Source organism: Myotis brandtii, unplaced genomic scaffold, assembly GCF_000412655.1.
Source record: "Myotis brandtii unplaced genomic scaffold, ASM41265v1 scaffold626, whole genome shotgun sequence".
In the NCBI taxonomy this organism is placed as follows: domain Eukaryota; kingdom Metazoa; phylum Chordata; class Mammalia; order Chiroptera; family Vespertilionidae; genus Myotis; species Myotis brandtii.
This window is the reverse complement of record NW_005370394.1, coordinates 478,044-504,640: the sequence shown is the minus strand read 5'-3', so window position 1 is coordinate 504,640 and position 26,597 is coordinate 478,044. Positions and strand designations below refer to the sequence as shown.

Below are 26,597 nucleotides of genomic sequence, written 5' to 3'. Positions count from 1 at the left end.
ATACTATTAAGAAATTCGATGGGAAAATTTTCCTTTTCAGCATCATCTGTGGAATCAATGGAATCATCACTCAAATATGTGTGAAAATCTCCATCGAGTATATCCAAATTTTCTTCATTTAATTTTTGAACATGCTCATTTTTTGGACAAAGAATTGCACGTTTAGATATATTTTTAATATTATCTATAGCAGTGGTTCTCAACCTTGGCTGCACATTAGAATCACCTGGGAATCTTTTTAAAATCCTGATTCCTGGGCCTCATCCTCCGGAAACTATTTCTTTGTTATGGGGTGGAACCACAACATTAGTAACAAAGAAACAGAATTAAGACTTTATTGTGGGGAGCCGCTACAGTGTTTTGGACAGGTTCAAGCCTTGGACTGATGAGAGGGTACAGTCCTCTCATTGTCATGGTCAAGTCCCAGCTTGGAGGTCAGGGCCCTCCCAGCACAATTATAGCCAACAGCTGTAGTTGTAAGCTTGAACCTATGGTCCGAACATGTGGCTCCATGTGCCTGCGTGATGTAGGCTTGATAGAGTCCAGGTGCATGTAGTTGAGTAGGATTGAAACCCAGGAGAAGGTTGTAAACATCTTGGTCACGCCCTTACTTTGCCTCGTAGCATCTGCTATAAAATAAAGACACGGCTGTGGGTGTGGTCGATGACTCTCAGAGCAGCAGCGTCCCACCAAGACCCGGCTTTCATTCTCTTGTCTGTCTTTTCTAAGTCTTTCAGCCGCCCCCACTCAGGTTCACCCTTGGCCGTGCTGGCGTGGCACACTTTATATAAAGATATGTCTCCACGCTTCCAGGGCAGGTTCCTGCCTCAAACCCCGCCCTTACGGGAAACAGCTCCGGGAAACAGCTCGGGGGACGGCGCAGCCGTTGCCAAGACAACCCCTGCAGGACTGACTTCCTTCCGCTAGGTCACGATGGTTCTGGTCATGATGAACATCACCCCGGGTTTTTATATAAGTAGATAGATAGATGCTGCTATGAACATTGGAGTACAAGTATTTGTGTTAACATATATTTTCATTTCTCTTGAGTATATACTTAGGAGTGGAATTGCTGTTTAACCTTTCGAGGAACTGCCAGACTCTCTAAAGTGGCTGTGCCATTTTATATCCCCGCCAGCACTGTAAGTCTGTTTCGATTTCTCCATATCTTTGCCAACATTAATTCCCACCTATATTTTTTATAATAGCCCTCCTAGTAGATGTGAAGAGGTATTTCATTGTGGCTTTGTTTGCATTTCCTTGATGGCCAATGATATTGAATATCATTTCATGTGTTAATTGTGCTCCTTATTTCTTAAAAACTCTTAACTTATACATCTTCCCTCAATATTCAGTCTTAATTGCAGAGGCAGTGCCTGGGCACTGCAGGACAGAAAGAAAACATTTCATCCCAGATATTGCTGCCCCATACTCCTTGTTCATTGATTGCATTCTGTGAACAAAAGCATAGAACAAGAATCCCACATAATGAAAATTTCCATGTCTCAAGTCACTCTGGTATATAAAGATGTATTTTCAAAATGTCTTGCAATACATCTTATTATCTTCCTCCTTTGAAACAAGTGATCTGAAACGAGTTTCTTAACTTCTACTTAAAGTGAAATGATCCCAAAGAACTATCTTTCTATTAGAAGAATGAACACACTTTCCAAGCTAGAAATCAATATGCCTATTCTGAGGAGATGGAGAATATGAAACTAGGAACTATCCTGCAAAGTCTGGGACATATGGTTGCTAGAAATATGGACAATTGGAAGTTCTTTTTCCATTTACAAAAAAGAAAAAAAACAGCAATAGTTTTAAATTCATTCCTGTGAAAGCAAGTCAGTCTGTGATGCTCATTAATGTTTCTCTAGCCAACCAATTGTTCCAAATTCTGAATATCAAGCATTTCTTTGCAGGAGTTATTTCCTATATTCGAACTGAATGCCACTTACTTCATAAAGCAAATTTGCATTTAATAAAATAATAACTAATTTAAGAATGCCTGAAAATTTACAAAATAATTCAGAACAGCAGGTGATTCTGAACTGTAGTAGGCACAGTTTAGTCAGTAAATAATACTTTTTTAATATTTTAAAGATAATTTCAGTTTCTTAAAACAATTTTTAGAATAGAAAAGAGAAAAATCCAACCAACTTCTTCACAAAACTTCAATTAAAACTACAGATGGCTCTAAGTTTAGGAGGACAAACTGTTGTTAATTTTGATAAGGCTGAAGAATGACTGAAGATTGTACTTTATTACAAAAAAAATCAGAATTTCAAAAGAGATAAGTTCAAGTGTCATAGCTTTGAAGAATACTTGGCTTTCAAAAGAGTTTCCATTAAACCCGAGTTACAAATAATTTCCCAGGATAAGTCTACAGTAAAAAGCAAAATATTAAAGGAAGAATCACTTCCTCATAACCAGAGCCAAACAACCTTGCCCAAGTTTTCTGCTGTAATATCCAACTTTTCATTTTAATCAGTAAAAATGCATTTTATGCATGAGTGTTAAATATAGTATAGTTTACGTTTTCAGACTGACCTATCAGCACTTTTCTAATCAGGTTGATTTTTAAAAGTAATTTTAAAACGTAGGTTATACTGGGTACAAAATTGGAAAGAAAAAAAGAAAAAGGGTTTCTAGCTTCCAGCTATCTAATTCACCCGTTGTTCTTCCAAAAGGCAATAGCAGTCATTTTTTTAGTTTGGACATCCCTTCAGATATTTCTTTGACATCCTGTTATCCATCTTACATTTTCCCCTTTTAACAATATCTCTAGGACCTTGTCTCACATCAGTCCACAAAGGTATACTTTACCTCACTGGTGGTTGAATAGTATGCCACTGTAAGGAATGCCAACATTTATTTAACTAGTTCCCTCCCTATGGATAGACATTTAGGCTGCTTCTAATATTTTGCTATTACAAACAATGCCTCAATGAATGAACTTATATTTATCATTTTGCATATATGCCCAAGATAACTTTTATTTTGTAGAATAATAAAGTCTACAATGAACTCATCTGAAATGGAAACAGATCTCAACGACTGATTGACTGGGTGTTACAGAAGGAAATAGTGTCCCGAGTAAGCCCAAAAGCAAGTTTTCAAAGATAAAGTCAAGCTCAAAGATTCAAGATCAAGAAGTCTGTATTTGAATTAATATCTTACTCAGTGTCAATAACTACTGTCTTCACACAACTGTATTCAAATTCTCTCAGTGCAAATGTCATAGATCACTAGCCAAAGAAAATAAATTGGGGCACGCAGTAAAAAAGAAACAAAATAAATGTATAGCTATAAATATGTTCAAGCCATTGTTAATCATACTATTTAAGTTAAGTCAAGAGATATTTCAGAGATCATAAAAGACTAAATAGAGTTAAAAGCTCGAAGCTGGGATACTAAAAGTAAAATTATCTGAAAACCTATTTGTGTAAAGTAGAATTTAAACTATTTATGAATTAAGAGGTTAAACATTTTCTTGATTTGAACACTTAGAAAGTCAATATTTTGACAAAGGATAAATAAGCAGAACTTATATGAATGGACCCATTTATAGTATTTTTAAAAAGACGAAATCACATATTTTCTGCTTCCAAAATTTTATAAAAACTATTTTCATGAACATCCTCTCAAAATCCACACTACATGGTTTCATACTACATCTGAGACGTAAATAGAAAAAAGGCTTGCAAAAACTACTCTAAATTTAGCTTTTTTTCTAATGTATACAAATCTTATTAAGTAAAATTTCATTGGCATAGCTTCTACCTTCCTTCTCACATACAGACTCACTCTATGCTGTGACATGCTTATTTTAAACATTTTTTTAAGAGTTCAAGATTTATTGATTCAATCTTTTCAGTAGGTTGAGGGGGAAATGGTGTTAGCTAAATAAACAGTATAATCTGATCTATGCTATAAAATCATAGTGCTATGGAAACCGGATGTCTTTTCTTAAAACAAACATTCAGCGTCCCGACCGTGTGATTTGCTGAGCTGGTCGGTTTGTCTGGTACATTTAACTGTAAGACACAAACTGTACTTGTTCTCTGACAATAGCTTCATACTGCTTGAAAATTTGGGTACATGCGTTCTACAGTCCTAGCAACCTTCACATTTTTAAAGGAATTTTTTTTTTACCTACTAAACAGGGGTAGGGAGGGAGCCAGGAGAAACCTCTGTCTAAATCAGTTTCAGTTTGAGTTCTCCTCTGAATTTCAGTTTCTTTGGAGGTCTCCACTTTATAATCATCACAAACTTGTGAAAATTGATGATTTACCTTGACAAGTTCCTCTGTTGCTACATGCTTTAAAGTTAAGTTTATAATTTACTGTGAGGACTTTCAAATATAATCACATTTTTAATAGGCTACAAAAGAGAGGGATCTGAAGCAATAGGAATCAGGTTGTGCTTTATCAAACATGAACTAGATTTTATAATTATTTTCTAAAGTAAAGTTTATTATCTCCAACATACTTTTAGAAGCAATTGTATTGAATGCCCCTTAACTAGAGGACTATAGAGGTGAGAAAATTTTGCATTTATTACAACTTTTCTCCCCTCCTCAAAAAAGGGGAGAGGCTCATCAAGGTTTCCCATTGTTTCAAATGTACATTTCTAAACAAAGGAAAATGAAAGAAGACTCATGGATAAAGTTATAATTTAATCAGGAAATACCCACAGTTACATAATTGATAAAAGGCTCTTCCCCTCAGAGAGAAAAATATTCATTCTTGATTGAAAATCAACAGACACAGAGCACCTACTGTACCACTTACTTAGGATACTGCTGTTGTTTTTTTCCTTTGAGGAATGTCTGCCACGCGCCCAGGGAAAGAAAAGGTAAACTGTGAAGCTCTGGAAGCTAATATTCTCTGGGGAATTATATCTATAACCTAAATGAGAAACAAATTTAGCAGATGGCTGTCACGATGAGAAAGATACGGTGACTTAAATTCTAAGAAACCAAAAAGCTGTGCAAAATCTCAGATATTTAATTTGTAAACAAGAAAGCAGGCGAAGATGAACTTAAAATACTGTAATTACTTTAAAATGGTCACACAGGCTGTGGCAGCTGAAGAAGTGTCTGGAAGCTCCTGCTCTCAACCTCACCTAAGGTTTAGGTTAGCCATCTCAAGTAGTTTTACAGCTTCCGTGTGTCAGAATCATCTGGAAGGCTTTCTAAGGACAGAGCGCTGGGCCTCGCCCCCAGAATTTCTAATTCAGTAGGTCTGGGATGGGGCCTGAGAACGTTCAGTTCTTACACGTTCTCAGGTGATACTCATGCATCTGATCCAGTAGTCACACCTTGAGAACCACATCTCTTTTTAATCCTTGGAGAAAACTAGGAAGAGTAAGCAATGATTAGCAACAGCTGAACATGAATAAGCAGGGCATCTAAATTTATCTGTTTATCCTGCCTACTTCCAAATGAACTTGGTCATTTTAAGATAACACACAATGTAAATTAAGACAAAGATAAATCCCTCTAGAAGAAGCAAAATGAGTCAGGTATCTATGTATTTGCATTTCTTTCTAGCTCAAGGTGTAAAAATATAAACATATTTTCTAATAAATGGCAATCCTCTTTTCAAAACCTTTGAAGACTGGCTATTGCATAAACATCACTTCCCAAGTGTGCTCTGAGGAATAATAGATTTGCTGGATACTAAAAGAGTTCAAAGGTGGTCACATATTTGGGAAATACTTGGTTAAAGGAAGTTCAAAAGTTTATTTCCTGTAGGCCTTTAGGAACTTAACTTTATTAGTGTGCATTGTGACATTCCAAGAAATATAGCATGTGGCATTAGACAAACTTATTTGTCAACGGGATGGTTTTTATATGAGGTATCTTACAGACTGGATAGGAACACTTTTCAAAAACATTGGTCCAGAGGGAAAACTATAAATTCCTTAGCATGGGATTCTAGGCCATCCATACGTGTTTTTCCAATCTACCTTGCAGTCTTATCTATTAATATAAGCCTCCCAGTAGAATATGATGTCTTTGCTCTTACTTCTGCCTTCTGGAAAGTTCCTTTCTCTCTCTCTTTGCCTGTGTAAATCCCAGCCATGTATGAGGCCTAGCTAAATGCCATTTTAATGAAAATTTTCTTGATGAGACTAAAGTGTTAATTTTCTTCTCTGAAATTCTACTTCATCTTGTATCTTTTACCATCTGTGTTATAGTTCCCTTTCGCTCCAAGCGCATTATAAATTCTGTGAGGTCAACAAATGTTAGTGATTGGCGTCCAAAGGCAGGCTCTATGCTAAGTGTGGGAGAATGTGTTCCTGATGTTATAAAGCATACAATAGTGCCTGCTTGACAAGCATGCACCTGTAATTAGAATGTGTGCAAAAACTGAAGTAAAAATACAGAATGCTATGGATGTATATAGGAGAAGAGTTAGGGAAAACTTTTATTCTTTGTTATATCCCTATCCACCCTGCCTTAATGGGTATTTAACACCTAGAGCAGTGGTTCTCAACCTTGGCTGCACATTAGAATCACCTGGGAATCTTTTTAAAATCCTGATTTCTGGGCCTCATCCTCCAGAAATTCTGTTTCTTTGTTATTGGGTGGGGCCACAACATTAGTAACAAAGAAAAATAATTTCCAGAGGACGAGGCCCAGAAATCAGGATTTTAAAAAGATTCCCAGGTGATTCTAATGTGCAGCCAAGGTTGAGAACCACTGACCTAGAGGTAAATTCTAAATTGTCAATTTAAAAAAATGGAAATGGCCTGACTTATTAGAAAATTATATCATCTTTATGTCAATTAATCTCTCCTTTGTAAAAACTAGCTATTTAGATCCGAGGAAGTACCCTATGATGTGAAGAGAACTTACTGGGAAGAAAATAGTGATAGTTAATATTGGTTAATGTTATAAAACCAACTCAGGAACATGGCAGGAAATGCTCCGATATCAAAAGAAGGTTATCAGATTTCCCTGCAACTTAAAGTACCACTTGCCCATCCCAAGAGGGTCAGTATGTTGAACCCCACTAGAGAAATAATCGAAAGGGTTAGATGACCTGCTCCACTCCCTACAATCTGACTGCCTTCTTCAACCTGGACTTGAACTTAGTTCTCTGTCATGAGTGTAATGGCCTGGTAATGTATGGGTGCAGACTGGTTTATCGATCCCCTGGCCACATTTCTCACTGCTTTGACTATGGCCCAGGTTCCTGGATCATTTACTGGCTTTCCTGCCTCTGGGACTGAACTGTATTTTCTCGAGTTGTAAGAGGTTGTTTTCCTCATGAAGGAGCAGAGCAAGCTTTCCCGACACTTGTCCCCAGGTTTCCGCATCTCTTCCTGACCTTTTCTGCCCTCTAGTGACCACGAGCCACGCTCCCTTCCTTGGCACCATGTGGAATCTGCACAGAGTAGGTAGTTTGACAATATTTGGTGTGAAACTCTATTATTCAAGTCACATGGGATTACAACCCTAATCTCCTATTGATACTACCCACAAATTTTTTAAAAAATACACCCATGAGTGGTGAAATCCACAACTCAAGTAGACTCAGATTCAGATAAAACTACCTCATTTATTCATTTAAATATCCTCTAAGAATGTTTAAACAATGTGAAAAAGGAAGGTTAAAAATAATTCCTAAGTTTTGCCATATTGTGCAGGGCCTTGCAAATAAAGGAAGTCACTATTTAGCTCACTGTTAGGTTAGTTGCTAGATTAACTGCTCCAAATTCCAGTTTAATTATCTTTGAAGGTAACTGAAGCTGAAGTTTATAAATCTCTGAACTTCATACTGACTATGTCTCTCCAGTGTATGAAGCAGCAGCCAGCAGTCATAGGTGTGGAGAACTCTGTTGACAAATCCAAGTCTCCAGGCTACAGACTACTTTAATGAGACGATCCTCCTGCAAACTGTTTGATTCGTGAGCAAGCAGTCTTGAAGCTACCATCATTTCAACTCTCCAATCCTTCTACTTTAATCAATTTCTAAATTAATTTCAAATTATATTATATACGTTCTTTGTCTTCCTGGCTTAGACTGCCCCATCAAAAGTCGGGACTATGTCGAGCTCGGCGTGTCAGCATTTTGCAAAACCCTAACTTAACTCTGGTGCCGTGTCACATATAGAAATTTTTTGATATTTGCAACCATAGTAAAACAAAGATTTATATTTTTGATATTTATTTTATATATTTAAATGCCATTTAACAAAGAAAAATCAACCAAAAAAAATGAGTTCACGTGTCACCTCTGACACGCGTGTCATAGGTTCGCCATCACTGTCTTAAAAGCAAAATCTGCTTGTTGGAGTTTCATTAGTATTTCCCCTAATCATCAACAAATAGCATTAAGCACAAATGGTGCACAGTGACTGGCGAGTACATTCAAAGGTTTATTGTCGGTAAAATGAGCTTATTGGGAGACGATCCAAAAGGGCTGGCCAAAGAATACCTCTAAACAACAAAATAATACTCAAATGATTCCCAAAGTAGTTTTTCTTTTTTTCTCTTTTTCCTTTCTTTGCTCTGTTTGTTGTTGTTGTTGTTGTTGTTAGTCCTTGGTACAAGACTATTAATGTAGTTGTAGAATGAAATGTTTAACACTTTTTACTTTTTGAAATGAATAATCTTTTCTGTTTTTTTAAAAAAACATTTCAGAAATAGAAACTGATTATTCTTACAATTTAATGACCTGATCATCTGGTCAAATATAAGTTTCCCTCACCTATAAGCAGTTTTTAAAATTTCTCCCACGGTTGGAGACTCGTAATTTTTATTCAAGAATATAATATATCAATGAAAACAGGAAAAAGGAGGGGGGGTGTGGGTTACTGTTGTTTAAGAAAATAAGAACTCAAAAGATCCCTTTAGAGCCAAATTTTTCTTGCTTAAACAGCAAGACAGGTGCCAGTGGAGAAAAATAAGGCCATTGGATGTGGCTCCCCTGCTTCAGTCACCACAGCTCCCATGCTCTGTGGCGTTAGGTACCTTCCTCAATGCATTGGAGCCCTGTCCAAGTTCAGGGGCATCAATGCTTTGCTTCTCAAACGGAATGCTGAGGAGCCCTGGCCATAGGACCTTCTGCAATAATGGCTATTCTATATCGTGCTGTGCAGTGCAGTAGCTACTAATCACATGTGAGCACTTAAAATGTGGGTAGTGCAAATGAGGTTCAGAATTTTAAATATGATTTAATTTAAATTAATTAAAATCTCCATAGCCACATGTGGTTACTGGCCACTGTACTTCACAGATGGAGTTCTAGAAAATTTTTCAGTGAAACAGTACTTTCTGGTTTTAAGATTTTGTGTTTAGTTCTTGCCCTGGGATTCAGAAAGCTCCCCTGAGCTGACTATTTATTCACGCTTCTGTGTTCAGAATCATAATTTCCCCCACACCCCTTTAAAAAAAAGGTTGGCTTTTCATACCTAAGGAAAGGTTGAGTTAAGCTTTTCAAGGATGCTCCTGAGAAAGAAGTCACCCAAAGGGAAAAAAACAACAGCGGAGGAGAGGAGATGAATGACATGGTTGTCAAAATGTTCATAACTCTGAAACTGGGGGTTCACTGGAGACACACAAGGGGGCTCAATGCATTAATCTTCCTACCTTTGTGTGTGTCTGAAATTTTCCAGAAAAATTAAACAAAAAATATAGGTAGTTTATAATGATTTAGGTAGTTTATAATAGTTACTGAAGAAAAAGAACATAAGAGTGAAATTCATAAACAGTGTTTTAGGAGGTAGAAACACAATATGTGCTATTTGATCAATGAAAACAACCAGAAAGAACAGCACAATGATAAATATTGAGTCATAAGTCAGAAGAATAGAAAAAATATTTGAAAGATAAACTGGTTCTCTAGTAAAAATGTGCTCAAACAATAATCCTTGAATGTAGCTTTCACTCACCAATGGCAATAAGAAAGGACTGGACTTTATGTCTACAGAGTGTAAAAGTTCATCATCAGATGGTAGTGAGTCCAGGTGGAAATGTTCCTTTAGACAATTCTCATTTCTTTCTTCTTTCTGATGCTACTTTTACTAGAATAACCTGCCCTAAGCAGCTTTATTTTGTGGACTCCCCCTGCTGCGGGGTAGAATGAAAGTCCTCTTGGCTTGTGATGCTGCAGAAAAGTGCTGTAGAACATATAATAGACCTGAATATTGGCTTATATATGACATGGACTAGATTTATGATCTTGAGTAAGTCATTCTAACTTTTCTGCGCTTGTTCCTTATCTCATATATGGAGAGAACCACTATCTCAGAGAGCTGTTTGAAATGTGTATAATATATGTTACCTGGTTTAAAGTTTTACAAATACACATAGAGGGTTAAGTGTACACACTTACATTTAAGTGTATTGCCAAGAAATGTAAAAGGTTGGGAAATATGTTAAGGAAACCGTATATTCTATTATAAAGAATATTTAATTTAGTCTTTCTAGGAGTATCTTCACTTATAGAATGTATTCAATATATTTCAGACAACAGGTATGAAAACCAGGCCCCTCACTTTCTGTACCAGTAAATTATTTAAATTATCATCAGGCCTTAAGAATTTGGTAAGTAAATATTAAGGCATGTTTTACCCTGAATTAACTCAGCTTCAGAACCTACAGAAAGAAGTCACCTTCATTTCCATGGCTAGCAAACATCACGGGGTGATCACTGGGAGTGCCTTTTCTGGAGGAACAAACTGATCTCTGAGAAAGACCTCCAGATGCTGAGTGACAGGTCTCCCTACAATGAAGCCCACTCGTTGCGAAGCCCCACACAACACAGCTACAGGGCCTCCGGGTCACTTCAGTGACTCCTCAAATATGGACAGACAGCAAGGTGCACTGCACTCCTGGAGAAAAATGTCCAACAACAACAAGAAACAAGCAACAATAACCACAAACTGACCCACAGGAACCAGAGACAATGTAGGACCCATTTCAAAACAAAACAAACCTGAAATAAAATATTCTAAAATAAATGATTGTATTTATTCAATACATTTGTTAAACTCTACTAGCAAATTCTGTCTAGTGTTTCAATTAGTTGCTCATTCTGTAATACGGGTAGTTAATTGTTTGAACACTCTCAGATGTAAGCAGACTTTGGCAAACTGTTTTCAATACAGACCAGAACCACTAAATGAAACTCTTACTAACTATGTAATGAATGTTCCAGCATGCTCCCCCAATAGATAGCATTATATTTTAATGTTTCAATGAAGATACCAGCAGTAAAAAAAAAAAAAGATTGTATTTGTAAAATAAGAATAAAAACATGGAATCATAATAAAACTATAGAAATTAAAACAACCAAAATTGTAAAATTAAAGAAGAGAAACTTGAAGGAAATCTTCCAGAAAATAGGATAAGGAGGCCAAGAGACAGAAAACAGGAGAGAATAGGAAATTATCAGATCAATCCAAGAGGCAGAGAGAACAGAGAAATCTTCAAAGAAATAACACCTGATTTTAAAAATAGGCACATGTGTTATCTTGATAAAAATTAAAGCTGGTTTAAAATTATACAGGCAACCACATATCTCAGACCTTAGGTGCTCACCTGTCTGAAGTAAGTATAGGGATATTATTATATATTACACATTATTGTACTTTGGTAAGTTTATTTCAATGGTTTATGTTGTCTTCCCATCTAAATTATAAACTCATCAATGCCAGGAATAATATTTGCCACTTACAGCAGGCACATATTCTATTTCTGATAAATACTTGTTAAACTCCTTTGCTTTGAAGATGACTTGAGTTTCCATTAAGCTCTGTGACTCTCTGAGAGGGTTCAGTCTTTCAGTCTTGGTACAAAAGGTAAAGGTCATTCTCATCTAAAACAGTTACTTGAGACTCCAGGAACGACTCAGAATCCAGCTCTTACATCAAGCCTGGCATGAAGTCGTTTTATTAAACAATGATAAATTTATAGCCAGTCAAATGGCCTTTGTTTAAGTACCCCTAAAAGTGTTGGCCCACTCCATCTTCTCTTTAGAAAACTCGGTCTGAACCTCTATCCAGACACAGTTCTACAGTAGCAGCTAGTGGAATACGTAGGCTATGAATCAGACTCCACTGTGGAAACTAATCCTTGAGTCACGATCATAATATTCCACTGGCACCCACCCCGGGGACAAGGTATTCATTTAAGAGTGCCACTCTTTTCGTGCAAAGCATGAAGCATCAAGTAGCTCCCACTCATCATTACAGTCATCACTTAAATATCCTAGTTTGGTTATCTGTTTGTGCAAGGCTGTCTGGCTACCCCCATCTCTCAGGGTTCTCCAGTCACCTCGACCCCATCCCAAAGGGTCTCCTGGCTTCATTCATTAATTTACTAAATGTCTGTTGAGTGTCTCGTTTGAGCTAGGCACTGTTCTAGGTCTGGTTGCTCTAACAGCGAATAAGACAAAAAGTCCCCGATTTAGGGAATCACATTCTAGTAAATCAGAGCCCAGAAAAGATTACCCATTTGCTTAATCCCTTGTCTAGAATTTGTCCCTCATCAATTCTAGAAAATTTACATTTGCCTGCCTGCTTGCTTGCCTATCTATTTCCATCTTTAACTTTTTTCTAGCTATGTTTCCTTTTTCTCATTTTTTTTTTCATCTTATGAGGCTCCCTGAAATTAAGCTAAGCCATCTGGTAGCCATAAAGACTACAAAAATCCAGCCATCAATAAGATTTCTTAAGCTGCTTGAATGGAAGAACAGTTCCTAAGATGTTCATATACTGATTTATACTAGAGAAGTAATATATAATTTTAAGAAGCACTAAAGTTATACATAAAGAATTTTTAAACTTTTTCCTTATAGAGCTATCAAAAGGACAGTTCATAACTCAGCATGTATTATATATGGTGTTTCAATCCATTACATAAACCATATGCAATATTTAAACATTCTTAGTAGCACCTTATCTGGCACTGCTAGAAAAAAGAATATTGAAAAGACTAAAACTGTTCACAAAGAGGAGGATAGAAGATGTTGCTTGAATAAGCCAGCATAATGAAGAAAAATGTAACATTTCAAATAAACTAGGATAACAGCCATGATGAACTAAATAGATTTCTTTAAGTAGAACCGCATGCCTTATAGACCAATGTTTTTAAGTCCTTAGATGAAACTAAAAGGTAAACCTGGGAAATTTAATAAAATTCTGGAAGAATATATTATTAAGGTTCTTTTATGAGGCAGGTAGGCAACCTTGCTCACGGATTTTTCTTGGTCTGGACAATCTCTCATGTATTACATGGTCTCAATCAATAACTACTCTCAATGCCTAAGTGGATTTAAATCTCTTTGCAAATTATTTGGCCTTGGCCACAGTATACCTATAGCTCTTCTTAATGTAACAGCAGGAGAGGGACCCATTGAATACTTCAACTATGAACTGTATTACTGCTCTCATAAATGAATGGTCCTAAACCTTGCTTCTCAAAGTGTGTTTGGGGAAATAGTAGCACTGGTATGACTTGGGAGCTTGTTGGAAATATGGAACTCTCAGGCCCCACCACAGACCTACTGAACCAGAATCTGCATTTAACAACTGACAACGTAACACACCACTCTCCAACTGCAACCCCTAAAGCACTAGAAGGCAATACCTACCAACAAAAAATTGAGAGAAAAAGAAAAGAAAAAAATTAAGTAGTCCTGTATAATATTATTTTAGCTATATCATAAAATGTTACACTCTCAGCTTCTGTAAGGGAGACTAAAGATACAAATTCTGTTAAAAACATTTCTTTACTTAATGAACAACTGAATTTAAAGACATTGTCTGCTCTACTACCAATATCCTTGATGTAAATTTGTTGCTGCTTAGTAGTATTTTTTTCTGTTAAGGTAAGCACAAAATATTTCAGAGTGTTATGGTTTTGTAATACATCTAAGTCAAGAAAAGGCTTGATCTCCACCCCCCACAACACCCCCCACACAGATACCCTCAAGCCTAAATAGAGACATCCTCTTGGTCAAGGTGTTCTTTGTTGTGACTTGCCATGAACTGAGCTACAAGGCACACAGACATGCTACTGCTTGCCCTTCCAAGTTCTCAGACCTGCTCTAGTTACATCTAAGCCATTTAGTTAAAACTCATTGAAGGTAAAATTGCTTTTCAATAATGGCTCCCATGTTGAGGGCCTTCCCCAAAAGATGCCACTGAATGGAGATAGAGCTGTTCACCTCTTGTTTTGAAAGGCTTTCTTTTATACATCTCTTACGTGTCTGTCTTCATCTGACCATAGTCTTCCAATCTCACACACGGGCAAACAAAGAATACTGAATCATACACTTGAGCAATACTTCAGGTATTTCCTGGCTATGTTGACAACATCATTGGTTCACTTTCTCAGCACTCATTTGCTCCTAACTGCTAACCACCCTCCTGACCTCAACGCATTGGCTGGCCACACCCAGGGACTCTGCCAAGCCCCTTCTGCCTAAATTGGCTCCTGGTCCTGGCTTCTCCTGCTCTACCTTGTTCCACTCTCATGCATAATGTAAGGGGAGAGTGGGCTTACAAGGGTGAGGACCCACAATAGCTGGCATCTGGTAGGCTCCATGTCCTGGAGGAAGCCAGTGACATAAGGACAAAGGTGCCTACTCTCCAAATGGTTTCCAGGAATAGGCCTTAAACCCTGACTTGTTTTCTACACGGAAGCTCTGTTTTAGCTTTGTCTTATTTTTGGTGGTAGGGAGGAGACTAAGAAAGAGTAGTGCTGCTCAAATTGAGTTGTGACTATTCATAGGTGGCCTCAAGTTTTCACTTCTAATTTCCTTCATTTCATATTGCTGAATCTCCATTTTGGTGTTTACCGTGTACACTCCCTTATTCTATAGTTCTAAGATGAAAGAACAGAGAGGTACAGCTTCCCCCCACCCCTCAGAATATAGACTACAATGTTCTTGTAGTAAGAGAATCTGTGTTATAGCCACCTAATACTGTCTTCTATATAGTAGCCACTAAATATATACCTTGCCTACAGTATCTCATGCCTATTTGGTGACATTTAGCAAGCAACCTTCACTTGCTATTTTGCTTCCTTACCTGTTTCATTCTTATTTCAATCAGGCTTTTTCACTACTTTCCTGAGAATACTCTTGCTAATGTCCCCAAGGACCTCCTTACTGCCACATTCGAAGGATACATAAATTCTGTGGCATTGTATGCTGCCCACCTTGAATTTTTCCTTCCCTTGCCTTCCACACCTTCATGCTTTCCAGGACTCTCTGCCCTCTAGTGGCTCTTTCTTAGTCTCCTCTTTATCTCTTCTTCCACTGTCTCCCCAGAGTTGGTGGTCCCAAAGTTCTGATTTATTCCCACCCCCCACCCCAATCCCTGTCTCATTTTCCAGTTCATCCCTACATAAGGCTTTGGCTATACTCTTAACTCCCAACCTCCATTTCCAGCTCAGATATCTCCCCTGAGTACTGGTCCTGTATCTCCACCTGCCCTACTTGACAGAGCAGCCTCCCAGTACGTAAACTTAATCATGCTTGACTTCCTCTTCACTCTCCAATGTGGCCCCTTCTCCTGAATATCCCATCTCAGTTCATGACATCACCATTCACCCAAAAATCTAAGTTAAAAAAATTGATTCATTTATAATCCACAGTGTCATAAAAGTATTACTTAGAAACACAGAAATGAGCACATTACACTTGCAAGTAAAGACTTTCGTTGCCTATTTTCTGTTAGCAGGAGGCTAACGCTGCTTTCTCTTCAGCATGAGGGATCACACCCAAGGGGACTCCAACCCACTTTTAGTTCATCATCTCCTCCCATATCCCTGGACTCCCGATGCTTGAGTCACACTCAACCCTCTGTAGGGTGATTCTTTCACACAACTGGCCTTGCATGTGCAACTGACTGCTTTTGCCGAGAGCAGTGGTTTTCAACTTGTGTGCCACAAGTACTTTTAAGACATGCAATTCCTGACCATTTGGTCAGTGGCACTGACCCCTTTTCCCTTAAATTGTCAAATAAAAAAATGATAACAGCCAACACAAAAGTATCCATCTAGTGTGAATGAATCAAAATTATACCTATTTTTTGTCAGATCAGCAAAAAAAATATATTTTATGGTGTGTCGCAGAATATTAGTAATTACTGTATGTGTGCCATGCAATGGAAAAGGTTGAAAATTGCTGGCCTAGAGCAATGATTCTCAGCAGGTGTCGATTTTGTCCCTATGAGACATTTGGCAATGACTGGAGACATTTTTTGATTGTCCCAACTGGGGAAGAGGGGTGCTCCTGGCCTCCAGTGGGTAGAGGCCAGAGATGCTGCTACACATCCTAGAAGGCACAGATCAACCCCATACAACAAAAAGTAACCGCCCTACATGTCAACAGTGCTGAGGCTGAGCATCACTGCCCCAGCATATCCTCCTTGATTTCTCTGCCTGGGGAACTCCAACTCACCTACTAAGACTCAGCTCAAAGGTCACGTCCTCTGCGAAGCCTTCTTCTACCAACCAGGTCCTCTTCTCCAGACAAACACTGTTGCATCTTTCTCACTTTCTCGTACACACCTCTATTTCAGTACATCGCACATTACACTGAAATTTTTTTTCTTTACCAGTGTGTCTCTATTACTAGAACGGGAGCTCCTAAAATAGACACTGCACTTTATTATCTTTTATTCCCAGTGCTTGGGTCAGTGCCTGGTAAATAGTAGGGACTCAAATGTGTGCTAAATGGATGAATTAAAGAAGACACATCTACAGAGAAAGTAAAAGTATTTTTGAAGCAAACAATTCAACTCCTTGACCCACTCTGAAATTAATATTATAGTTCCTCAGTTCTAAGAAATATACAAGCATAAATTTCTCACTAAATTTCCAAAACTGGTCATTAACAATGTTGCATCACAGTTTGAGAGTCAATATTTATAAACTATATTGGGTTTTTTAAATTTATTTTTTTAGAGAGAAGAGGAAAGAAGAGGGGAGGAAGAGAGTAAAGGCGGGGAGGGGGGAGGGAAGAGGGAGAAAGAGAGAAACATTGATACATCGATCAACTGCCTCCTGCACTTCCCCACCAGAGAAGGAGCTCACAACCCAGACATGTGCCCTGACCAGGAATCGAACCAGCAACGCTTTGGTGCACAGTACAATACTTTAACGAACTGAGCCATACCAGCCAGAGCAAAACTACATTGGTTTTTATAGGAAAGATTAAGTATTGTTCAAAATAAATTTAACCAAATGTCTCTAAATATGCTGTTAAAGTTAATAAAATGAAAACCAAGAAAATAATGGAACACTAAAATAAGTACATATTTAAGACATTTATTTTAGGAAAAACAACTAAATTATTGAAACTTATAATCTTGAGATTAGTGTTAAAGGCTTTTGAAAGCACTGAGACATAGTCTTTTAAAGCCTTACAATACTAAGCTTAAGCAATTTACCTACCCAGGATTAAGTAACAGAAAATGGACAAAAAAGTTTCATAACAAAAAGAAAAAATGTAAAGCCAAACTTTCTGATAAAAACATGCATATAGTGAAGAATGGAAGAAATATATAACTTTGGGCAAAATGCTAAGGTATTTTAAATAATAAGGTAATGAAAACTCTGAGTATCCTTACACAACATAATATATGAGATTTAGAAAACAACAGATAGAGAAAAATAAAATGATAATGAGTAAACTAACTATTACACAGATTTTAGAAATATGAATAGTAATTTCTATAACTGGATAAAAACTACCTTAGTTCCTTGATTTACTTCTTGATAGACCTGACAAAATATTACATACAATGTTAAAACATCAAATACCTACTTTCAGATCAAAAGCCATTACAAAAGTAATATTGTTTTTCAAAAAGTGCATGTAGTAAACATGTCAGTTATTGGTATAGTCTTTGATAGCAAATAAATAAAATAAACACCATCATGCAGACTACAAGGCTCATCTTCATTCTAAGTTGTAAACACAGAACAGAGCCCTGTCGTAGATACAGGTAAAAGTTATCACTCAATTTAAAAAAGTAGCCATTAATGGGCTGCTGATTATAGAGAGCTAGAAAATGGATCCTATGCTGCTAGAGACTAACACATAAGAAAAGAATATGTGGTCCTCTAGTGCTTTAGAATCAAGGGTCCCTGACCAAAGCAGTGATTTAATTTCACGGCTGCTCGGTACAGATAGCTGACATTACTAAATGCTACTCTAATATCAACTTGTTAAATGTGAATCCAGACTCAGCATATCAGAACACTAACCCAGACTAACTGGAGTCATGGGAAATATTTTGGGAGCTGTTTATTTATAAATGAGTTACAATATACCACTATAATTAGATTAATATATAATTATTGATAAACATGGGATTATTTCTAAAATCCCATTATTGTTGCCACTGCTATGTTTAGAAAAAACATTAGTACTTTCCTCTTAAAACAAGCCCTTGATTTACCATTAAACATTTAGATCAATTTCGATCTAATATATGTTGAATTTAGTGGTCACTATATTGTTTATACTTTTATAAAGAGTTGTTTAATAGATACTTAAAAAGAGAACAATTTCAAGCTCTCTGGAAAATTACACACTTTTGAACTATTTTATAATCCAATAATCTACCCAAAAAATAGAATCTGCACAAAGCTAGGCATTTGGCTGTCACAAGAAAAAAAAAATATTTGTAAGCTTACTAAGTTAAATAAAACCAATAAAAGTGCATATTTTTAGCCATGCAAAAGTATTTAGTCACACTTTATTAAAAACATTAAAAATACTATTTTCAAAAGCATAAACAACAACAAACTATACCACTGTCCCAAAATCAACTATTTTAAGGATAATTCTATAAGTATTTCTAGGTTAATTATTTCTTGCAGATTAATTATTTCATAAAAAGTAAAATAAATTTACAAGGTACATGTAAATTCAATTAGCAAACTATTAATATATGTTTCTTCATAGTATCACTTCATTGCTTTCTTTTAGGGGGCAAAACAGTTAAGTAGACTATCATCTCCTAAAAGCTGATTTTTAAACAGTTTTGTAAACAGAATTAACAATTCTAAAAAACAGATCAGAATATGAAATCTGACCTTTTTCATCTTCAGTAAAGTAGTTGCTGATATTAACATCTGAAGCATTGGGTAACAATGATTATATTTACCACATTTCAAAAGAGAAAACAAACTAGCAATTACTGAATATTTTATTTACTTTAAGCTACTTATCCAGAAGTTTTTTTTAATCTTTAATATAGATATTGAGTGTTATATAAACACAGATAAACTGATAAGTTTCCATTCCCCTCCCCCCCCCCCCGCAAAAAAAAAAAAATTGTTTTGTACTGTCATCTAGAATTGCTTTAGTCAGAATATTTTTTTAATTTTCCGGTATTAAAAATGTTTTAATATCCTGGCCAGGCCTTCCAAACACAAAAATGTTTTAAATCTATTTAAGGTCCAAACACTTAAGATACTTTGGAAAGGCCACATTACATAAAGAAATGTTTTGGTTGAGATTCATTAGAGTAAAATTACTAATAAAATAAAGCAAAATTATCAAAATAACAATTAATAAGGTAACTAGAAAATTATGGGAAATACCTAGCAATTGAAACCAAATTCAAAATTATAAAATTTAAATTTTAATATTGTTGAAAGAGTAAGTTACATTCTAGAAGGCAGTCTTAACTGGTAACTAAAGAAAAATAGGGTGGAAACAAAATTCCTGTGGTTAAGGGTATATACAAATGAAAATGCCATTTATTTTTCCTCTGCTTCAAATATGAACATAATAGTTTTTAACAATAATCTAATAAATTCATATTAAAAAAAGTTTTCTCCATGTTCATTTATAACAAGATTTTCACATAGGTTTTTTAAAAAAATATATTTTAAATATGCATTCTACATTTTACTTTATGTCACAATGATTAAGGAGGGGCGAGTACTAAATAAGCATTTTGAAAATTGGAATAAAAAATGAAGTTAGACATTAAAATATGATGCCACTTGAGGGGAGGGAAAAGTAAATATACCAAGGTAAAGTGTTATTATTTAAAGCTTATTTTTATGCTACAGAAATGTTTTATGGCCTAAATCACTTTGGAAAGTTTTTTTTTAATGAATATTTTCTACATTGGTAAAATAAATAGAGTGACAAATTATAAGAGGTTCTTTAGATTTACAAATATAAAGTTCATTACTACAAAAATATTTGCTAGCTAAGGACCAGGAAAGTATATAAAACTGTTTAGTTATAATAAATTTTAACCAACTATTTCCTAAAGTTATTCTAATATAAATTAACATTTACCGAGACCAAAGGAAACTTACCTTACAAGAATGCTTCGAAGATTTAGATAGTTCATTTGTGAAACGTCTGCTGCTGTCACTTGGTAAATTATCAACTTTACCTTCATTTCCAGATGCAAACTTTATGAGTAATTGAGATGGTCCCCCTTTAGAACAATTGTGCTTAAGGCTGGATAAACAGGAAACATTTGGGTAAGTTCCTCCTAATGAAATACTTCTTTGTAAAATAGCATGGTTTTTGTTTATCTGTAAATTTGGTCTTTCCAACTGTCCATTGCTATTTCTTTGGTAATCTACATTTGGGAAGGATGGTAAACATGCAGATGTCCTATCCGTAAGCTTCATATACTCTGGATCAGAATTAAGCTTAGTTTCTGACATCTCTGGTTTACAATCACCATTCGCAGCTTCACAATCTAATGCGGTTGCTTTCTGTTGGGTGAAATGCACTGAGACACACGAATATCCTTCCGATGACTTTTCAAAGACAGTCTGATTTGGACTATGATTTGCAATAACCATTTTCTTTTGTGACGAGCCCTTCCCGTGAAGTGGTCGTATGTCTCTTACTTCTCCGGGAGTACAGATCGTTTTCGATAGCCGAAGCCCATTGACAGCTGTGGAGAGAAACCCCTTAGCACCAGTACCATCTTCACTGTGAGCAACTTCACCGGGAGAAATAATAAACTGGTGTGAGGTTTGATAGGATCCTTTGCTTGGAAGCGTACCCGTACTTGTTGGAGAAGTTGGTGGGGTATTTGAAAGACTCCGAGGAAAAATGACTAAGGATGAACAACGTTTTAGTGGAATTTTCGAGTCTTTGCCCACTGACAATGTCATAATCTCGAGTCCATGCTCCACGTCATCCTCGACAAAAGGAATTGTGCTTGTACTTCTTGAGAAAATTTCACACGGAGTAATATTCCTGTTGGGCACACTTCTATTGGAGGTGCCGTCCGAAGAGAAATTTCCACCAAAAAACGTCTCATCCGTTGGCGGAAAAGTGTAACCACTGCTGTCGCTGACGAGACTGTTGGTGTACGAGCCTCCACTTGTGATACTGGCGCACGACCCATAATCACTGCCGTTGCTGTTGTAAGACCCATTTTCACTGGTCGAAAAGTTACTAAGGCTACCGCTGCAAATGGCAGGGCTGCTCAAAAAGCTATCATCATTCACAGCACTCAGTTCATTATCAACCACAGCACTGCTGTACAGGCCATCCTTCAGGACACAGGCAAACGGAGCATCCTCCCCATCGGCTAAGGCACTGCTGGACTGAAGACAGCTACCGTACCTGGTTGGCTGCAGTGAAATCTGGAGGCAGCTGCTCTTTTTATTAACATTTTCAGGTGAAGGAGCAGATGATCTCTCCTGAGACTTCACGTTTTCCTTTATTAACGGAGCCAGTGCAGTCTGTCTGGGAGTCAGCTTCATCTGAACGACGTTCGACGTTGAAATCCGCGTGGGTCGTTTGAAGCCCATGTGAGCATCGCTATCCAGATCATCTCCGGAGGTTTCTGACAGGGGAAAAGTATTGCTTCTTCTGGCTGCAAAGTGCAATCGTAAGCTTTGTGCCATTTGTTCTCATTTCCAAACATGTTAAGGGCTGAAAGTCATAACAAAGATCTCTGTCGGTAGACAGGCTAGAAGCAGCTGCACTGCGTCGAAAGAAAAAATCATTTGTGGTGCCTGAAAGGGCTCTCAAGTAGTAGGCTTTATCCTAAGTAAAACATTAGATACCAGATATCACGGAAAGAAAAAGACGACCCATTCCTGAGACTGCCGCTTCCAAAATGTCTTGAATTGCTTGTAGTCAAAATGCCTTCAGTTACAAAGCACTTGATTTCCAGCGACCTTTCAGCTGAGCTCAGCTGCAGCAAGCACACTGCCTCGCACACTGCCAACCTTGTTTCAATTATACCTTCTCCAATTTGCATGAATGAGTAACACAAGAACAACAATCTTCTAGCATTTCCAGTTGAAACAGTATTTTTTTTCACTCCAGCTCTATTAAATGAACATTTAACTACGGGAATCACAGCGCCTATACTTTCTCCAGCGCAGTTTGACCACTAATATTTTTACCCATAGGGATAGAATTACAGGAAGTTGGTAGGAATGAAACCCCATGTAATTGAGTATCAAATCGAGGATTGAATTTCCAAATAGTAGCCATACTAGGAATCTAGTCAAGTTAGTTAATGTAGAAAGGAATAGAGACTGTTACGTTTTTTAAGATAAGTTCCGACAGTTATGCAATTTGAAAATACCAAAACTGTGGTGTGCATTTAAAATTTAGCATGAGATCAAACAGATAAATATTTTAGCTTCCAAAACACTTCTTATACAAAGTGAAAGCTGAAGGATAGAAATACAAAATTTGCCTAGTAATACTATTGCAAAAATTGAGCATACGGCTGAGAGGAAAAAAAAAAGTTTAAGAGAAGCTGTCACCAAGCATTTCTCCTATAATTTTGGGGCCTATTCCAGCCAAGTAGTACAGTCTTTAAATGATGCCATTTATATTTTGACTATTAAAACTCTGCCAAGAAATAGCATAAGCAAACATTCCATTAAAAATATATGCAGATTAGACAGAAAAACTATGCCCTAATATAGTTTGAGCACACAAGATATTTTATCCCACTGTCTCTGCAATTTATTCACTTAAGAGAGTGTTCTGGTAAGTAAAGAAGTCTAAAAAGAATGTAGCACATCAAATAAACATATCTCAATGCCAATTCTGTTCTGAAAAACTCTAAGAACTCTTTGCTGGCCCCTACTGGTGCACTGAAACAATCCATGTAGCTGTTTGATATCTATAAAGAAATACACACCATGCTGCATATTTCTTTATATAAACAAAGTACATACTTGTTTACATTTTTGAGTACTAGCTCTGCCCCTGGGGTGGAATTACTACTGCTGATAAAGCACTCATAGTAGAGAACAGTAGACTGTTTGTCCTCTCAGGGGTTGTGATTTTGTACATATATTTTTTTCTGCTTTGTATTTATTTAACCTTTACTTTATTTTCAGTTTACTAGGTAATAAAAGTTTAATATTTTAATTTCTGTCCCAAATGTCATAGACCAAGGCTGGTACCGTATTTGAAAGAAACAAATTTATTTTTAAATAATACTCTAGGGTATATTTAAACCCCTTACCTGAATTTTATAGCTGGAACTCCAGTAATAAATATATACTGGCTCATTCATAGGAAAGTAAAAAGTAAAATAGTTCAGTTGTTTACACCACATGGTACTACACCCAAGTTGTATTTTTCTAAGTAAGGTTTTTTTTCTCTCTAAGTAAAAGCAAATATGTAAAATATATACTTGCACTTTGTTTAAAAAAGAAAACTCCATAAGACAGATCTGTTCTCAGTCACAATTTTCTAAACAGTTTTTTAAATCAATTAAGACAGGGAAAAATAAAAACATGAAATTAATTAAATTATATTTCTGACCAGAATGAAACAGTACTGTTTTAGAATGTACACAATAAATTATAAATTCAGTAATAAAATTATTATATTCTTGGTTTTATATGATCTACTGCCTTTATAATTTTACAGATTCAGTAAATATTCCCTTACTTTTTATTTATAGAAGGAAAGTTGTAATCTTTTCACTTTGCCTTCAAATGACTTCAGCTTTCCTTCTTGAATTAAGTTAGGAATCTGATAATTCAAAGAATGGATCACTTCTAACAGAGATCTAATCAGTGAGCTCTAACTGCTCATGCCTGTGACTTAAAACTTCCAGGTCATAAGCAAAGAAAGCTCCCTAGGTTGTTCATATAAAATAATGAACCTCAAGTATTTGGCCAGATAAATGTTTTCTCTTTGGTAAGCTTCACTATAAACACCAGTTTCATGTCCCCTAACTAGATTTTAAGCTTCCAGAAGTGTGAGGACCATAACTAAACATTTCTTCTGAGCTCATGCTGGGCACAAAGTAAGCATGAAGTAACTAACACCAGAGAGGCGGCTGGACAGATGGATGAATGGTCACTGCAGTAACTCTGGCTGCCTAATGCTTTCTATACACACACACACACACACACACACACACACACACAACACACACATATATACATACACACACACACACACACACATACACACACACACACACACACACACACACTAGAGGCCCGGTGCATGACATTAATGCATGGGTAGGGTCTCTAGGCCTGGCTGGTGATCAGGGCTAATTGGGGCCTTTCTTCCCCCAGCTGCCACCAGGGCCTTCCTTCATTCTGCACCGCACCCTGGTTGTCAGTGCACATCATAGCAAGCAGTCAAACTCCAGGTTGGTCGAACTCCGAAGGGAACAATTTGCATATTAGCCTTTTATTATATAGGATTTTTAAAGTTGATCCAGCTACTACTCTAAAGAAATAGAAAAAGCACTACAGCCAACATGAAGAAATGATGCTTGAAAATTTTGCAGAGGCCCTGGCCAGTGTGACTCAGTTGGCTGATTGTCCATCCCATGAACGAGAGGTCGCCAGTTGGATTCCCTGTCTGGGCACATGCCCAGTAGGGGGCACGCAGGAGGCAGCCAATCATTGATGTTTCTATCTCTCTCTCCCTCTCCCTTCCTCTCTGAAATCAATAAAAATTGTGTTTGTGCTCTTCAATGTACATTTTCAAAGAGAATTTGCTAGGAAAGAATACATTTTTAATTTAGTTCTGAATGCTACAGGAGAATAAAAATAAAATGACATTTACAGTGGAATAGACCAATTTTTTCTATATAATCAAGCCTGTTACTCCACAAATAGCTATAGTTTGTATGACATCTCAGGTAATCTGTACATTTCAGTTTCCTGCTGGAACTAGCAACAAATCAGAGGATTAGAATGACACATACCACCCTGTTCTAATTATTTCTTGCTCCTTTTTTCTAGTAAAGTGAGCTTGAGAAAAGCTGTGTTTCTAAGGCACAGTGGAGTATGTAGCACAGTAGACACCTTAATAGTATACCTTAGTTAATATAAAAAATATGGTATCAGAGAGGCATTAATGAGTGAGTCCATGAATGTTAAATAACTCTTTATATTTGAATCATGATGAAAAATTTTCTGAGGGCTTTGATAGCCACTGTCTAATTTTATCATCACAATATATTTATCAGATAGGTAGGCAAATATCGTTATCACCATTTTTTTAAACATGAGAAAATATTTTCAGAAGGACTGAATGATTTGTCTAGGGCTACAAGCTCATGTGCCAAATCACAGGTAGGACAGCTTGGTTTGGAAATCTGTACTATCCCAGTCAATGCGTTCTTTTGTCTTTGTTTTCAGCTTTAAAGGTTTAAAAAAAATTTTATATATCATGTTTACAACTCCAGAAATATCCCATTGTTAATATCAGAGACCATGCTTTTTTTTTTCTTTTGACTCATCATGATTCCCTGTGAAGTACTCTATCCATATTAAACACTCAAGGAGTTTAATGCACCGATCAGAGTATGAGAATGTCAACTCTGGCAATGAAGAAAGTCATGCCATACTGAAGTTACTGGCAAAAAGAGCCTAGACAACTAGGGTGAAAAGCACAAACATGAGCTATCCCTCCTTGTGGACAATGCAAATAACTCACATAAAGAATGTACCCAAGAATCAGGGAGAAAATTCACATCAGTGTCAATAACAACAGAAAAAATAACACAGTAATACCGCAACCCAGCAAGTCAACCCTAAATATGAATCTTAGAGATATGTTTAGGAAACAAAGCAAGAGTAAAAAAAAACAAAACAAAAAACTGAAACAACACTAACACTTAAGGTGGATAAAGGCATAAATTCAGATATTATGGGATTATCAGATTAAGGAAAACTACACATCACTGAAAATGTATTATGGATCAATCTGACAAATATAACATTAACCACAAAGCATCCCACGGAGGAATATATACAGAGTGATACTGTTTTAATAAATTCAAAAATATGCAAAAGGAAACTATGTATTTTTAGGGATACATATATGCATGATAAAAATATTTAAAGCAAAAAATGATAAACACAATATTCAAGGTGCTATACTACTTGTGGGGGAAGAAAAGGAGATGCTACTGGGAAGGGACACAGGGGAGTTTGAAGATTTTGGTAATGTTCCAGTTCTTAAGTTGAGTAATACAGATATCTGTCTTATTATTTAAAATAAAAATTATGTTATATATACTTTTTGTATGTATATTCACAATTAAAAACCGCCAATACTAAATTTCACCTGGTCCTATCTAAAAACAAACAAACAGATTTGTAGAGACAGAAGGAAAAAAAA

At 36.5% G+C, this 26,597-nt stretch overlaps 1 protein-coding gene across 3 annotated transcripts in view; it reads right to left on the bottom strand.

Moving 5' to 3' along the window:
* The window catches only part of NEDD4 (neural precursor cell expressed, developmentally down-regulated 4, E3 ubiquitin protein ligase), a 117,662-nt gene that overhangs the window by 47,734 nt on the left and 43,331 nt on the right, over positions 1-26,597 (bottom strand). Inside the window, exon 1 of one of the 3 annotated variants that reach the window (XM_005880111.2) lies at positions 20,315-22,327. The exons of the other annotated variants lie outside the window; for them this stretch is intronic. Coding sequence (XP_005880173.1) covers positions 20,315-21,874 — 1,560 coding nt within the window. The 5' untranslated portion in view covers positions 21,875-22,327. Of the gene's footprint in view, positions 1-20,314; positions 22,328-26,597 lie in introns of those variants that run through there. 3 annotated transcript variants of the gene reach the window in all.